At 38.6% G+C, this 15,727-nt stretch overlaps 1 protein-coding gene across 2 annotated transcripts in view; it reads right to left on the bottom strand.

Moving 5' to 3' along the window:
- Nucleotides 1–7,768: 7,768 nt before the first annotated feature.
- Nucleotides 7,769–15,727, bottom strand: part of ATP9B (ATPase phospholipid transporting 9B (putative)) — a 4,837,291-nt gene continuing 4,829,332 nt past the window's right edge. For both annotated transcript variants that reach the window (XM_044066988.1, XM_044066990.1), the window contains one exon: nucleotides 7,769–10,115. In XM_044066988.1, the coding sequence (XP_043922923.1) occupies nucleotides 9,979–10,115 (137 nt within the window). In that variant the 3' untranslated portion in view covers nucleotides 7,769–9,978. The remainder of the gene's footprint in view (nucleotides 10,116–15,727) is intronic.

The following is a 15,727-nucleotide window of genomic DNA, read 5'->3' on the forward strand; positions in this document are numbered from 1 at the left end:
ATCTGTCCATGGTCCTAGAATCTTTGTTAGGCGGATGGACAGATGAGGAAGACTCCGACATCTCCTTTTTCGTGGCCGCTGCCACCACCATGGCGTCTACTGGAACTCCTTTGGTAAGGTAAGCTTTGTCCTGTGGTGCCGTGATGTACTTATTTGGCTTCCTAGGGACAGGTTCCACCGTGTCAGGAGTCTCCCGCCTTCGAGCAATTAATTCCATTAACTCATCAAAGGCGGAGTGACCCAGGAGGAGGAAGGACGGGCACCAAATGCCTTCAGCAAAACTGACTCATCCTCAGAAGGGGGGAGGGCTTGCCAGTCACCTCTCTGTTTAAGGATCTCCAAGATGTCAGAAAAGAGACATCCTCTGAAGGTGACTTAGGGGACCCTTCTGACTCATCTAAGTCAGTATCAGATGTCAAGGATTCTTGTGGAGAATCCAAGTGTCTCCTCTTACACAGTCTTTTCCTAGGAACTTCTTCGTGGGAGCATCCGAAGAAGCCTCCGAGGAAGAGGGGCACCCTCCAGGGGTGGCTGAGACACTGGTGCCCGACGCTTGGACGTGGCCGTGGGTGCAGAGGAGGATAACGGTCCTTTGCAGGAGGAGAAGCTGTACCTGCTGATGTGGTTGTCTGGGTAGACAACACCTTCCTCATGAGGTCGAAGGCCCCGGGTCCCGAGTCGAGGTATCTCCCGGTTCAAGAAATGGGAAGAATCCCGAAACAGGAGCCGGCACCGACCCGAGGGACGGAACCGAATCGATCCGCCGAGGCCCGAGAGGGAGAGTCGGAATCGAAACATCGGTCCGACTCTCCCGGAACCAAGGACAGATCTTCGGGCCCGAGACTCCGCACGGATCGGATGGAGTCGAGGTAAACGGTGCCGCGAGAAAAAGACGGTTCTGGCACCGAGGGCTCCACAATCATCAGGTCAGCTTCTTCCGGCTCAAGACTGAACAGGTCTCGGAGGAGGAACAGATGGAGATAGTGGCAGGCCTTCAAGTCTCGACATCAACTGAGAGGAGACCGAATAAGCTTGGACAGGCCGATGCCGTTGCTCCATAAGTTTCTGCACCACACGGTCCACGCCGGTGTCGGAGAGGGCTCTAGAACGAGTCGAAGGGATCGAAGACGGAGCCGACCTCAGCAGAGTCGGTGGAGGAGCTCCACGGTTCCAAGACTCGAGGCTCGGAACTGCCAACAGTTGAACACTCGCCCGAAGTCTGTGGAACCGGTGATCTAACTAGACTCAAGAGCTCGGAGCCGATGACTTTGGCTCGATGCCTTTGACCCCTTCAAGACTTGGATGCCTGGTCTGAAGCATCCAGAGCCTCCTGGAAAGAGGGTTTCAGCAATCCTCTATCCATCAGTTTCCTCTCGCCTATCTGTCATGACCCTCCCACTAAAAGAGTGACAAATAGAGCAGTCCTCTTGTAAGTGGAGAGGCCAAGACAGTAGACACAGGAACTGTGGTTGTCTGTGACCGATTTTTTGGCCACACTGACAACGTTTAAAGCCAGATTTCATCTTTTCAGACATATTGAGAAATGAAAAGACAGTCCAGTCCAGTAAAAAGTCCAATCCAGTAAAGTGTCAAATCCGGTAATAAGAGTCTGTTTGATACTAACTAAAACAAGCTTTTAGTCAAAATTGTCAAATCCGAACTGCCTAAAGGCAAGACTATAACAAGTTTCTAGTCACAAGTCCAAGAAGGGGTAGGCCCCGAAAAACTCTAAACTCGAAAGTTAACTAAGTTAACTATTCTAATTATCGAGAATTCCTGATGACTCACACACCTACTCTTATACTTTAAGTAACTAGATAAAATACTCTGAAATTTAAACAGAATAGATAAAAATCTTATCTGTACAGCCTCGAGCTAGTCTCCAACGATGCGTATGCAGCAGCGGCAAACTAGATCTGAGGTAAAGGCAGAGGGGGATTGTGGGTATTAGATGTCCTCGAGCTTCTTCTCGATGCAGAGCTTGCAGTCGGCCGGCACGGAGCCGAGGATCGGCTCCGAACCCATGTGTAAGAACAAAGGCGAGATTGAACACTCTCACATTATCTCGTTCTCGGTAGAATCTTCGTATTTGAACAGCTGAAGATTTCCTTGCTAGATCCAAATGAGTGAGAGGACCTGAGCAGATTTCAGATCTGTTTTAGATTTTTCCTTTGGTGGCTCCAATGAAGCCATTGAAGACATAGAGGGCCTTGGAGACTTAGCCAAGTTCTCCTTAATTTTCATTTTGGGGGATGGAGCCCCAGAGATAGCCTCGCCAAATGAGGATGGAAGTAAACCCTTTTATATTAATTTATTTTTCCTAGTTGCTAATGTCCTTGGATTAAAATTTTTGCAGATCATCCAAATCTTAAATGTTGAGGGCCTAAACAATATGGACATAAAGGTTGGGCATCAAATAATGATAATTTGTGCCCACACTTCTCACACATTTTTGAAGCCAGCTGGTGTCTAGTTAGACATGAATTTAAAGATTAAAAAATAGGAGGAAAGTTTTTTTTTTTTTTTTACTTATGAAGAGGAAAGCAGGAAAGAAATACCAACTCCATTTGGAGATGTTCATGATACTGTTTTTGAATATCAGAAAACTGAGAACAATCCCATTTGAAATATCCCATCACATGAGAAATAATGTCCCCATAGGAGAGGTTTTCTAAGGGAGAATCTTCTTCCTCAAATCCATAATCCAAAAGAGAAGGGATTTGAGAAGTTCATACCAAAGACTCTTCCCCAGAATCCAAATCTTCTTCAGAGGACTCTTGCTCTCCAGGCCTCTTACGATTAGTAGATAACCAGGGAGGAAATCCTGCCATTCACATTGAAGATCCTTAACAGTAGATGAAATATGCTAATTTTTCTGTTTTTTTCTTCTGTGAAACATCTGGCTGAAAAACCCTAGGAGGTTCAGACCCTTGCAAACACTCAACCAATGTAGTAGTAATCTCCTCCTGATATAATCAGCCAAGGTTCCCACTCAACATCTGAAGTGGATGTTTGTAAAGCCTCTGAGAACATGTGAAAAGTCAAGTCCATGCTGGAGTCTGACAGGGTTGTGGCACAGGAATCCGAGAAAACTGAATTATCCTCTGGGCTTTCACCAGCCTAGAGAGAGAAATATGGGGTGGTGGGACAGCAGCAGAATAAGACCAGAGGTTTGGGGCCTTTTTCTTGGCAGGTGGCTTACCATTGGGATGGGAAAACTCTGCCACAATACCTTGTGTCAACAATTTAAGACATTGGTTCTCTAGGTAAATCAACAAGGAGGAAAGATGACGACATAGGGTCTTAGATAGAACACTGCATATGGTTGTGAGAAGCACCTAAACAGAAGAGACACCGTTTGTGACAATTGTTATGGGGAATCTGCCTCCCACACTGACATTTTACCTTTCTGGATGACATATAAACACACCAAAATGAAAATAAAAATAGATAAAAAGAAACTGCAATGGGCCACATATCTGAAACATGGCTCAGACAGCAGCACAGAAAGAGTGTTCAGATCAATAATGGCTTTCAGATTGGTGGCAAAGAAATTCTGAGGTATGTATGTCTGTACATCCCCCTTATGTCCTATGCCTGGCTCAGGGAGCATAAGTGTGATGTACAACATCTATAAATTTCACTAAAATTTCTACTAAAAAAATGGGCTCAAATTAAATGCTAAAAAGCAAAATATTGTCACATTTGGTAAGCAACCACTCCAAAAGAATACAACACAGACAACACCCAATTTCAAAATGAGAATGTTATTAAAGACCTTCAGACTTGAATTGATAGTTCCCACTCCTTTGATCGTCATGCACAGTAGTCAAAAAGTCCTTCTAAGTAGTACAGCTAACTTGCCAAATGTCATCGGATCATCATCCAGATCTCAAGAAGTCATTGTCCCCTTACATTCAACATAGTAATATAATGCCCTCTTTGGGATATACTAAATTATTAGACATTTCAAACAACTAGAAAGACCCCAAACCTTCCTAACTAAGGTGATCACTGGGTTTTATATGAGGAAAGACTGGACTCACTGTCCCACTGCTCAGTAACCTATAGACCTCTGAGGTGTGATCTGTGCCACTAGACACCAATGGTCCTGGATCTCTTATTTTAACACAAATCAAATAGTCCCACATATGCCAGAACTAGTCATCTAAATTTTCATCATCAAATAAAACACTGTGGAGGAAAAAGTTCATTATGCGGTGTCTTTCCCACCTCTGGAATAGGCTCTTGCTACAAATCAAGTACTGTGACCATTATCTTCCTTCAAACCTTCACAGATTCATCCCTAATTTGACTGGCCTAGGCCTCCTTGAAAAAGAAGATATATTCTAAGGTTGGGCACTGGCAAGGCATAAATTGTATTTCCTAAGATTCCTGTGAACTATTGCAAACATAATACCTAGCTTCACTTACTATGTTCTTTAACATTTGTGAAAATACTGACAGTCAATCTTAGAAAATTCCACTTGAAAAAAACTTGAATAGCTCAGGAATAATGTTTCCCAGATGAAACAATTCCAATAACTCTAAGTCTACTCTCCCATGGCTGGTTAATAAATTTTCTAATAATTTCTAAATAAATACATTCGTCATCCAAAAGGGCATTAATTTTAATTTTATAATCGGATGTTTTCATAATTGCTATAACCGCATCCTTATCAGCTTTTATATTTCTTATATTTTTCATACAGTTTTGTTTGTTCACAGTTTTACGTTCATTTAATTTATAGAAATAAAACAAAATCATCTATATAAATAAGTTCAAATACATTCAAAACTCGTTGTACTACAGGATTAAACAAATTAGTTTTACTGAACTGCATGCTTTGCACTTGTAATGGTATATGAGCAAATAAAAAAGATTAAATTTCCTTGCATATAATTTAAAATCATAAATGGTAAGTACTACAGTAATTCTGCTAGAAGGATTAAACACCTCTACTTAACAGTGCCTTTTTGTGAAATGAAATACATGGCTGCTAAGATTAAAAATGCAGTTATCTGCATTAACCTCATAATCAGAACTGAAACTGTTTCTACTATTATCTGTACAGTCCACACAACACATTGTTTCTCCACAAATGTTCACAAATCCAGTTTTCTTTTTTAAGATCACCAATACTGTCTTTGTAGGAATCATTGTAAAAGTCAGTAACAAAACTTGTCAATACTGCTCTTGGTATCATTCATTGCTGGGCATTTTCCAGTCATACTATTGCCTGTAAAACTGCCAACTTTCTAAAAAAAATAACTTCTTCCAAATCTAACTGTTCTACTCAGTGCACATATCTAACTCAGCACTTTGCTAGTGCTTCTCTTCCAGTCACTATGCAGACTCGTTGCACATTCTTTGGACATGTCTGTAGTTTTTTGTATGGCATGCTGATTTATTCACTACAGTAAAGCAGTACATATTCAGGGCTATGAAAGATATGCTGGCTGAATGTAATGCATAAATTGTAATTCTAAAAAAGTGGACACTTCGCTATCTGTATGATGTGGTTCACACATTTTATGTAAGGAAGACCATTAGTAAATTGTCTACTGTAATATTAGAGCATGCAAGTGCTATAAGAAATAGATCATCAGTTAACATACTGGTAAAACGTAAGTTTACTTTTCTTGTTAATGACTCAGTGGAAAAAAAACAGGCGGGCAATCTAAATGTACTGGTAGAAAAAAAGAGATACATACTCTGGCAAATTTAATTTGAATACAAATTCTTCCCCAGGAATAAATGAAAGCTTGCCTGTTGAAGTCTTGCTGAAATTAAGACCTGCTCAATGAATTTGTATTGGTTCAGAAGTTTTAGTGATAGGGAACTGTAAATGTATTAAACAATGGTGATTTTATAGTGAAACTGTTCTGAAGAAGTCTGGTAATACAAGATAAAAGAGCCACACACATTTGTTGAGTCCTGGGTGGTCCTTATGATATGAATGTATTGTATTTTGGTTGTTTTACATATGTAGTTCAGTTTCTTTCAGTATTTTAATAGGCTCTCCTTTTATATAAAGTACCCATTTAATACCCGTCCACTCCAGGCAATGACAAGAATTATATGGTGGGAAGCTATGCACATGGGCCAACTGGAATAAATGACGATTGTGCTGGATCATCTTTGCTAAAGGATTCATCTTGTTCTCCACTCACTATGTATACAGATGTACATTTATGACACAGTATGAGGATACTACATCTGGCTACATCCAAATATTCCTATGTGACAACTTGATTTTGCACATTTCCTCTAACATCAAACACAACTTCCTCTGGCACATAACAGTAAACCCCGACCTGTAGAAGGATGTTGTTCAATGATTTGCCATTATTTCCTTCCTTAAGTAATGAGTCAGTGACAAGGGTCTGTTCAGAATTTGGTAGCTCAGGCAACTGTCAGACTGGCCTTGGAAAGTACTTCTGCTGTGAGGACTCCTCAAAGGCAGTTATGCCAAAGAGGTGTTTTTTTCTGACACTGCTGAGACGAGAAGCTTATCAATAAAGTGATTAATGGAAGATGTTCCAGTCATAGCAGGCTACCTTGTTGCATCATAAAAAATTTTAAAGAGCTTTTTTGTCCTGCAATCTGACAGCTGTAAGTTACAAATCTGGCAAAACCTGTCAGTTGTGAGTGATGTGAATTGCCTTCCATAAAGCCAATGCACATTTCTGTGTTAGTGCTATTTTTGAAAATGAAGACTAAATGATCTGTAATGCAGTCATTTGGAAAGGCTAAGAAACTACTTAAAACAGTAATGCAATGACCAGGAGTAAATGCAGTGAACAAACTGCTAACTGAATCAAACTGCAATGCACAATTAAAAAAAATGTAACAAACTACTCCAGTTTGAATAGCATCAGACACGCTTATATGAAATGTAAAACACTTTAATAAAGAAATGATTTTCAGATGGCAGATTCTGAGGTATTGTGGGCTGCACAGTGGGTAGTGTTGCCACCTCATAGCAAGAGTTTCTCTCTTTCGGTACTTGGCTAGGGTGCTTTCTTTGTGGAGTACACATTTTCTCCCTCTGTTTACATGGGTTTTTACTGGGTGCTCCGGTTTCCTCCTACATTTCAAAGACATACATGGATTGGACACTCTCTAAATTGGTTATGGGTGTTAAGTGCACATGCGTGTGTCTGGTATGGAAGAACAACCACAGCAAGGTTTGCCTCGTGGTGCTCTGAACACTAGCTTTAGATGATGGCCACTAATGATGTGACATCCTAATCCCATGTGCAAAAATTGGAAAATGGGGGTTAAGGATGGATGGAAATGCTGAAGTACTGACAGGAAACTATTCAAATGCTGGATGTTGTGCATGCATGAATGATCACAGACTGAGATTTCCTCATAGAGTTGTCATGGTAAAATTCCTAAATATGCATTTTATTTAGCCAGTTTTGCATTTTATATTTAAATTAACAATATGAAAAGCTCTTTGCATTCCATTTCAACCCCTTGTTTCAGAATTAACTAGAAACTGACATTGTACAGTACCACTGTTAAGCCAAACAGACAATGCCTATAACTTTGCAATTCAGATCACCTTCAAATATAAACTGAGTTTATCTTTGACCACCTGCATAGAATACTTGGATTTTTTGGAAAGCATATAAGGTCATATTTATTTGACAAAGATTTAATTTTGAAAAAAAAAATCAGTCCATTATACAAAAATGTAAAACATCTGTAGCAAAATAAATGCAATCAAAAGCAGTGAATGAACATAATTGCAAATGATTATGTAAAAATTATTTTATTGCTTTTCATAACAGAAATTGTTAAGCAAAAGCAAATTAAACATGGACAAAAGAAAAATTTAAATGCAGTCTCAGCTATAAAACAGGAATGTCAGGAGTATAAAAATGTGTAAGCTTTAAATACTCTGAATTAGCCAAAGGAATTATAACTGGACTGCACCAACTTGAACATATGTGGAGAAAGCACCGTGAAAGAAGCACAACACTTAAAGCAATAGTAGTTTATGTTTACATATCTAAAGTACATTCACAAATGCATTACATTTTTAATAAAAAATGGGCCAATAACTGATGAGTAAAGTAGAGAACATACCAGAATATATTTTTTTAAATTAGCCTTTTACTACTCAGTGCAAAATGAGTTCTGAACACAATATATACAGTAGCTTAAATAATACCACATAAGTTGTTTTATTTTAGAACTGTAGATGTGCATTATTTACTATAAACCATAAAATAATCTACTCCAGTGAATATCCAACTGTAATATCCAGAAGCTGCAGTCTGGAAGATGAAGAAGTTTCCTTTCATATTAAGCTAACAAAAATGTATCCCCCTTTACCTGAGTAACATAAGTAAACAGAAGCTGCAAGGCATTTCAAATTTACAATGTAGTATTAAACTCTGTAAATATGCATTTACTGATCATAAGGACAAGCAAGAAGCTAGACAATGGCACATAGGTTTTAAACACTGTGAAACTTGGAGTGATACTTCTAATGACTTTTTAAGCACATCAAGCGACACTGGAATTATGCACACATATGTGAGTCTGTGCAACTTGATTTTTATGTGCATTTATGGAATGCCAGTCAGCTTTGCAAATAATCTTATTTGGAAAATATGGTGCTGGAATGTCAAATGGACAGATTCTGTAATAAAGCAGGCAGTGCTACATGAGCTTTTAAACATAATGTAGACAAGTACATACATAAATCAACATTATACAATCCCCATGGAAATCCAATGGCAATCATTAAAATTTTCTGGAAAACATAACTGCGATCACTGGGGAAAATTAATCACCAATGGAAAGAAACACTGGTTAGCGAACAAATGTTTAACTTGTCAACATTACAAGACTGGTAACAAACTTTGTTTAAAAAGTCTGAATTGCAACTCATCACAACAGTACTTACCCTCTTTAAAATCTTGTGTTGCTGCTAGATGTTGATTTTCAGAACACATTGACTGCAAGTTAAATGTACCGTCCGACATTTATCAGCCATGACTCGAGTAGCTCAAACAGCAGCCCAGCAATATACTGCATATGCAATGTCATATAAGTGACATGCACATAGTATGTCAAAAGAATAACTAAGGATCACAGCACTTCACAGAGAGACAGCAGGGATAATGAAAATCTTTGATTTATATAGTGCAGTTATTTTAAAAAAGTATGAGACAACATTTTAAAAACATTTTAACTAAGTCCACTATATAAGGAAATTGCCTCTCTACTAAGTGGGCAATGCATGGTTTATTTATTCCAGTTACATTTACCCACACCAGTCACATGAAAACCATGAACTACGCTCTAACCACTGTGGTCGTATGTATTATTATGCAGTATGTTGTACAGTATAACTTAGCGGCAGTTGGCAAGTTCTTACAATAACATGTCTGCAGCTTTATTATCCTGCAGTCCTGATTTGTAGGTGTAGTAAAAGTCAAGGAAAAAACATTGCAGAAACCTGTGTTGTATTCCACAACTAGTATTTCAAAGAAAATCTGCAGATAACTCTGTAGTTTGCAAATATTTATACACTTGGGGAAATACCAGTCTCAGAAAGCTCATCTTCATTAAAGAAGTTACTGAAAGAAAGTGTCAAAAACAACAAAATAATACAGGTGGCTGTAGTAAAATCCATCCAGTTTCAAAAGTTCAGACAATCCCTTGCAAATCCATTTTTTCATATTATTTATTCGAAATGCTTCCATATTTTGCAGTAATGTCCTGACAAATCTTGCCTGCACTGTAGGTTTACTTAAGGACCTACTTATGAGAAGACATTTAGCAATTCTTTTATTTTGTGTCCTTCGCTGAATAGAACTGCTTCCCAACAGACCTCTGCAAGATTGTAATAAAAGATATACAAGTGCTCATAGAAGCCAATAAGTGTCTGTGCTTAGGCAAACCCTTATTAAAGTGGTACAAGTTCCTTTCTTCCACAAGCAAAGGGTTCATTTTTATGAGGTAAGTTTGGAGTAACTTGGAGGAGACAACTTGCGCTTCAAGTACTTGAGGATGTAAAGCGGAAGACAACTTACAACAGTTATTGCTGACACTTTCCACAGGAAGGCAGGAGTAGTAATAAATCTGACATCTGTGGAAACGAAATATACAGTAAGGCACTTGAAACAGCTCAGTACATTTCAAAAGAAAACAGAAACAAGTTTCTAACTTAGCTACCATTATCAGTGTTTGCAATATTATCAAACTGCAGCATTTTTCTTACTATATCCAGTGAATTTAATACAATGCCATTGGGTATTTGGACAATTCATCAGTACCACATTTATCAAAAGCCTAATCAGTTGAGATGAACAGACAGAATAGGTGAAGAGTAACAAAGTTTATAAAATACAAGGTTTTGAGTCCATGGAATTATTTAATAGCTAAGGGGTGCAAGTGGTCACATGTAACTTTTTGCCAGTATCAATCCATTTGGTTTTCTGGCTTGAATGAAAATGTTTTGATGTCATCTTCAAGACTTCATACTTCATTCATTAACTGATGTTACTTTTTATTAGTTCTGAGCTTTTCTACCCTGATTGCTTTCTTAACCCTAAAATACAATACTCAATGAATTAAAAATTCTGTTAACATCATTCTGCATCCATCATTCTACTAATCTCCCATCTATAAGAAAGCTACATGCTTCAGTGATTTTCTGTAATAGCACAAAAATATCTACAAGGATAGTCTAGAGACAGTCCTAAAGCTCAGTTCATAAATTACTCCACAGCACTGACAATATAGCATAATATAAACTAATCTTACTGGCTAGAAACAACTCTAAATAGATCCTCCTACTTGATATGTTTGAAACTATAACTTGTTTTAGTTATTTTAAAGTACAATATCACCCTGTTCATATAGGGCTGCATACAAATTATCAGCCAGCCTACTCAATGCTAATACAGTCCTCAAAGCTCTAAATGGTATATTCTGGTGACTCTCTTCAAACAACAGATATACACATCCAGTGTCACTTTTTTGTCTGTTAGTAACAAGTATGTCCTCAACCTCACTCCTGGTAAAAAAAAAAAAAAAAACCCCAGTGGCAAAACCTTCTCATTATACAAATTAACCTATAAATTCTCACATTCACTGCATACCCCATGATGCCACCCAAACTAACATCAGATGAATGCATTGCATCCCTCTCATCTTTGTGGAAATCTGAAACATGAATGTTAAGGCTATTTGGGCAGCAAATTTTAGTTACTGTTTATAAGTGTGCTACCAACAAAACTGCCATCAGTCATTTCCAGTGATCATGGTTAATGATACAGATGTCTGTCCTTTCCACTTTTAAGCTCAGCCATGGCAGACTACCAACGGTTCCCTTTCCCACCCTAAAAAAAATAAAGGGGGGGGGAGCTATTCATGCCTTGATGAAACCTAAAAAAAAAAATCACAGATGCTTGCACATTTAGCACTATATGACATCAGGAAAGTCAGGGCCAAAATATGACAAAATTATTTTTCATTAACTGCTTTTCCCTTCAAGCTACAAATTTAATGTGATTTTCAACTGCTGAGCTCAGAAGTGAATGCCATATCATTTAGGAGTTAGCATTATAATATGCTACCATCTAGCTGAAAATAATACTTTAACAGCATATTAAGAAAAGCAAAGTTGCTGACAGAGGCACTGCTTTCTGAAGTTAATGGCTGTACAGCAGAAAGGTCTACTATGCATTCAACAACAATCTGGTGTTTACAGGGATGAATCAAACAGTAGAACAGCTACTGCAGCAAAATTTCATTTAGACCTTAATGAGCCATAATAAACCACTTCACTTCAAAACTGAAATTAAAGAGATGGCAAACAACTTCAAATATATTAAATGTGACAGATATCTTCTCTCTACCTACAGCTGAATGAAGACAAAAGCAGAAGCAGCAACAAAACCAAAAATATGAAAGTAATAACAGAAGTGATTCCTGGAAAACCATAAAAATTAGTAAGTAATATTTTATACATTTTAAGAAGGCTATGAAATACACCGGAGAATAATCAGCAAAGTATGACACACAAAACATGCTACAGGAAGAGAGTACATGAATGAATGTGGAGAGAAAGTACAGTTACCCATAATAGTAGATGTTCAAATTCTTCCATGCTTCAGTAGCCTTATGGGTGTATCCTGCCAAGGATGCAGCACCCAGCTAACTTCCTAGGGCTTTGATTCCCTCCCACACTGCCACTCTGGTTACTTTTATAGGTTAGTTCCTTTTTGGAGGAGCTATATAAGAAGCCAAAGTGAATAAAAATCTTTAGGATTTTCTTGCCCCCTAAAAAAGACGGAGAACTTATCCTGAATCTAGCAAAACCATAAAAACAAGTCAAATCTTATAACTCACCACAAACTATAAACAACATGGAGGATGGGGTACCACTACTGCAGTGGTGAAAAGCCAGTGCCAGTGTCTCAACAAGTACTCACTTGCCTTTGGTGCTCGAAGATCAGTAGGCCATGAGTTCTATTTCTTCCATTGATGACTGGATTTTTTTAATTGCTGACACAGCAGTGCAGCAGTACGGGGTGCTATCCTATGGGTGAGATGTTACACAGATGTCCCATCTGCTAGAGGTGGTGGTAGCTCAGATGAATGTAAAAGATCTCACAGTAATTACTGAAAAAAAACTAGGGGTTCTTTATTTAGTTACATTCTCATTTATATTACATATTATTTATATATTTACAAATTCCTTCATCTACCAGAAGAAATATATTTACATTTTTATATTATTTATATCATTTTATCACCTTCTTCACTCATCTCTCCAAAACCATGCTTAATTTTGTTTAGAACATCAGAAAGCACCCACTTTTATTAAATAAACCCCATTCAGTTATGATTTCCACAAAATTCTAAACAATTTATCAACCATTTTTACTTCTTCATTTACCATACCTTTATAATAGTTATAAAATACCATGCCCATGCTTACTTCATGTAAATTATTCAATACATTTTTACAACTACACTGCCTTTTTAATTTTCACATTTCAGAAATACATAGGATCATAGAAGGTTACTAGGCTAATGGCCCTGGGGTCCTTACAAGCCTAGCCAAGAGTTTATCCCCAAAAAAGAAACCTCGGTCAGCATCTGTTGACCCTGTCAATGAGGGACACATATGGAACCCCTGGGACAAATCTGTGGTTTCCCATCCACTCATCAAGGTTGCCCCTGAAGAGGATCAGTGATGTATTCTGTTTGAACTGTATGGGAAGTCTATACCAGAGACGGGGCAGCCTCTTGGAGTCAAACTTGTCTCTCCAGCAGGTTTTGCTGATGTCGCACATTAGATTTGGGCCTTTCGAGCGAGTAATGTGCGAGGAGTTAGACTTATGGATATGGAGCATCTCTATTAGGGCAGGGTCTGATATTGCCTTGTAGGCGAGAAACATATCACCTATGAGCAATCTGTATGATACTGGGTAGACTGATAGTGATTTGAGCCTGTCCACATAGGACAGGTGTTGGAGGCCATGGATTCTCTTTGTGAGGTACTTCTGTGGCCTTTCTAGTTGGTGCAGGTGTTTGGAGAGGTACATAACAAATGGAGCGTTATACTGAATTGGCCTAATGAGGGAGGAGTACAGAGAGGTAACAACCTCCTTTTTTCTGGATGCAATCCCTTTACTTATGAGATGAATCAAGTAAAAGGATTTTCTGGCCACTGCTGCTACATGATGGTCAAATGACAGATTGTTGTCGAACTGAGTACCCAAGTCTCTCACCACAGGCTGTGTGCTTATGTGGCTTCCGTTCATGTGGTAAATCAGCAGGGGCAGTGTTTTTGCCGAATGGTATGATGGTATATTTTTTTGCATTTAACTTAAGGCCATGACTTTGGCACCAGTCATTTGTTGCTGCGAGACCCTCTTGCAGTATGTTAACATCAATGACAGCACCCAACTTACAGTCATTTGCAAACGTGGCCAACCACAGGCCTTTTGTCTTTATCCAGATCTCTGAGAAGTAGATGCCAAACAGTAGGGGTACCAGGACAGTTCCCTGAGGGACATCACTAGTGATAGGTCTGTTGTCGGAGGTGGAGGCACCTATTTTGACCTTTTGGGTTCTACAGGTGAGCCAGCTGGCTACCTACCTAATGAGATAGGGATTTATACCACGCTGTGTTAGCTTTTTGATGATGTCTGAGTGGGGGATTGTGTCAAAGACCTTGGCCAAGTCAAGGTAAGCTGTATGTACTGACTTTCCCTCATCCAGGGCCTTAGTGACACTCTCAAAGACACCAACCAGGTTCAACAGGCAAGATCTGCCCTTGACAAATCCAAACTGGATGGGATCAAGTGCTTGGAATTTGCCTACGCTCTTGTTTATGAGACCAGTAATAATATGCTCCATGGCTTTACAGATCAGACTTGTCAAGCTAATGCAGCGATAGTTTCCAGGGTCAGTATTGGCAAAACCTTTGTGCAAGAGAATGACATTCGCAGTTCTCCACTTTGCTGGAATGAAGCCTGTACTTAGGCTGTGGTTGAATAGGGTGCTCAATGGCGAAGCTAGTGCTTGCTGGAGATAGTGCAAAATACAGCCTGGGATACTATCAGGTCCCATGGAAGCTGTGTTCTTTGCCTTGGACAGGGCCTTTAACACATGACCTACTGAGATGTGAGGTGTGGGACAAGTATCAGGGATGTTGAATGGGCCTTTGGGGGGATAGGGGGGGTGAAGCTTGCACCGAACCCATCTGCTTGCAGATTGGCTAAGTCAACAGATCAGTGTAAGTGGTACCGTTAAGTACTAATTCGGAACAAACCTGGGCTTTTCCATGGAGGTTCCGGACGTAACTGAAGAAGGTGTTGCAGTTTCTCTTTAGTTTCAGAGGCTAGTTTCAATTCATAATTGGCTTTGGAGGTTTTCACTAGTGATCTAATTTGCTTGTTGAGGTTGAGGAGGGAGTTCTTCCAATTTGGAATTTGTTTCTTCTTATCCTTGGGTCAACAGTTTCTCCATTTCCAATTTCTTATACATGGCACAGTGTTTCTGGCATAACTTTATAAGCCATTGACCTTTAACTGAAAATATCCAAGGTCAGTCTCCACAAAAAAATCCTACACTGATCAAAAATATTTTAACATTCGGACTCTTTATTTTATAGTTTTCTTTGTATCATCACAGACTTCCTTCCAAGACCTATATAATATAATTCCTTCATTATCTTTTCATACCATATTTTATTTATTTCAACAATCCTATGTCTACTTTCAGTAACAGCAATATATTCTGATATTCACAGATTTCTTTACAATCTACCCTACTCATCCTTTCCCTGTTTTCATCTTTTGCCAGAAAACGGAGTATTTTTCACAAATAACTCATTTATTTTGCTTATTATCCAAAATACGAAAACAAAAGTTGCTGAAATGTCCACAGAGCAAACTGTAACGGAATCAAAGAAGATAAAAACTTGGAAACTTTATTTTACAACCAAAAGTGCCACTTTGAACACTTTCATCAGAAAGCACAATCTCTCACTTCATCAGAATGAAACTCAAAAACTAAGCGGCCATTTAAATAACACTAAAACAGGAAATTGGTTGCCAATCAAATAATTAACAAAAGTGGAAATTAGAACCAGCAAAATGAACAAAAACAAAAAAACTGAAAAATAACCACTCTAATAAACACAAAAAATCATCATCAATCACAAGCTTTAAGTTTTAACAT

This window comes from Protopterus annectens, chromosome 3.part1, assembly GCF_019279795.1.
Source record: "Protopterus annectens isolate FY-2018-M chromosome 3.part1, PAN1.0, whole genome shotgun sequence".
NCBI classification, from domain to species: Eukaryota; Metazoa; Chordata; order Ceratodontiformes; family Protopteridae; genus Protopterus; species Protopterus annectens.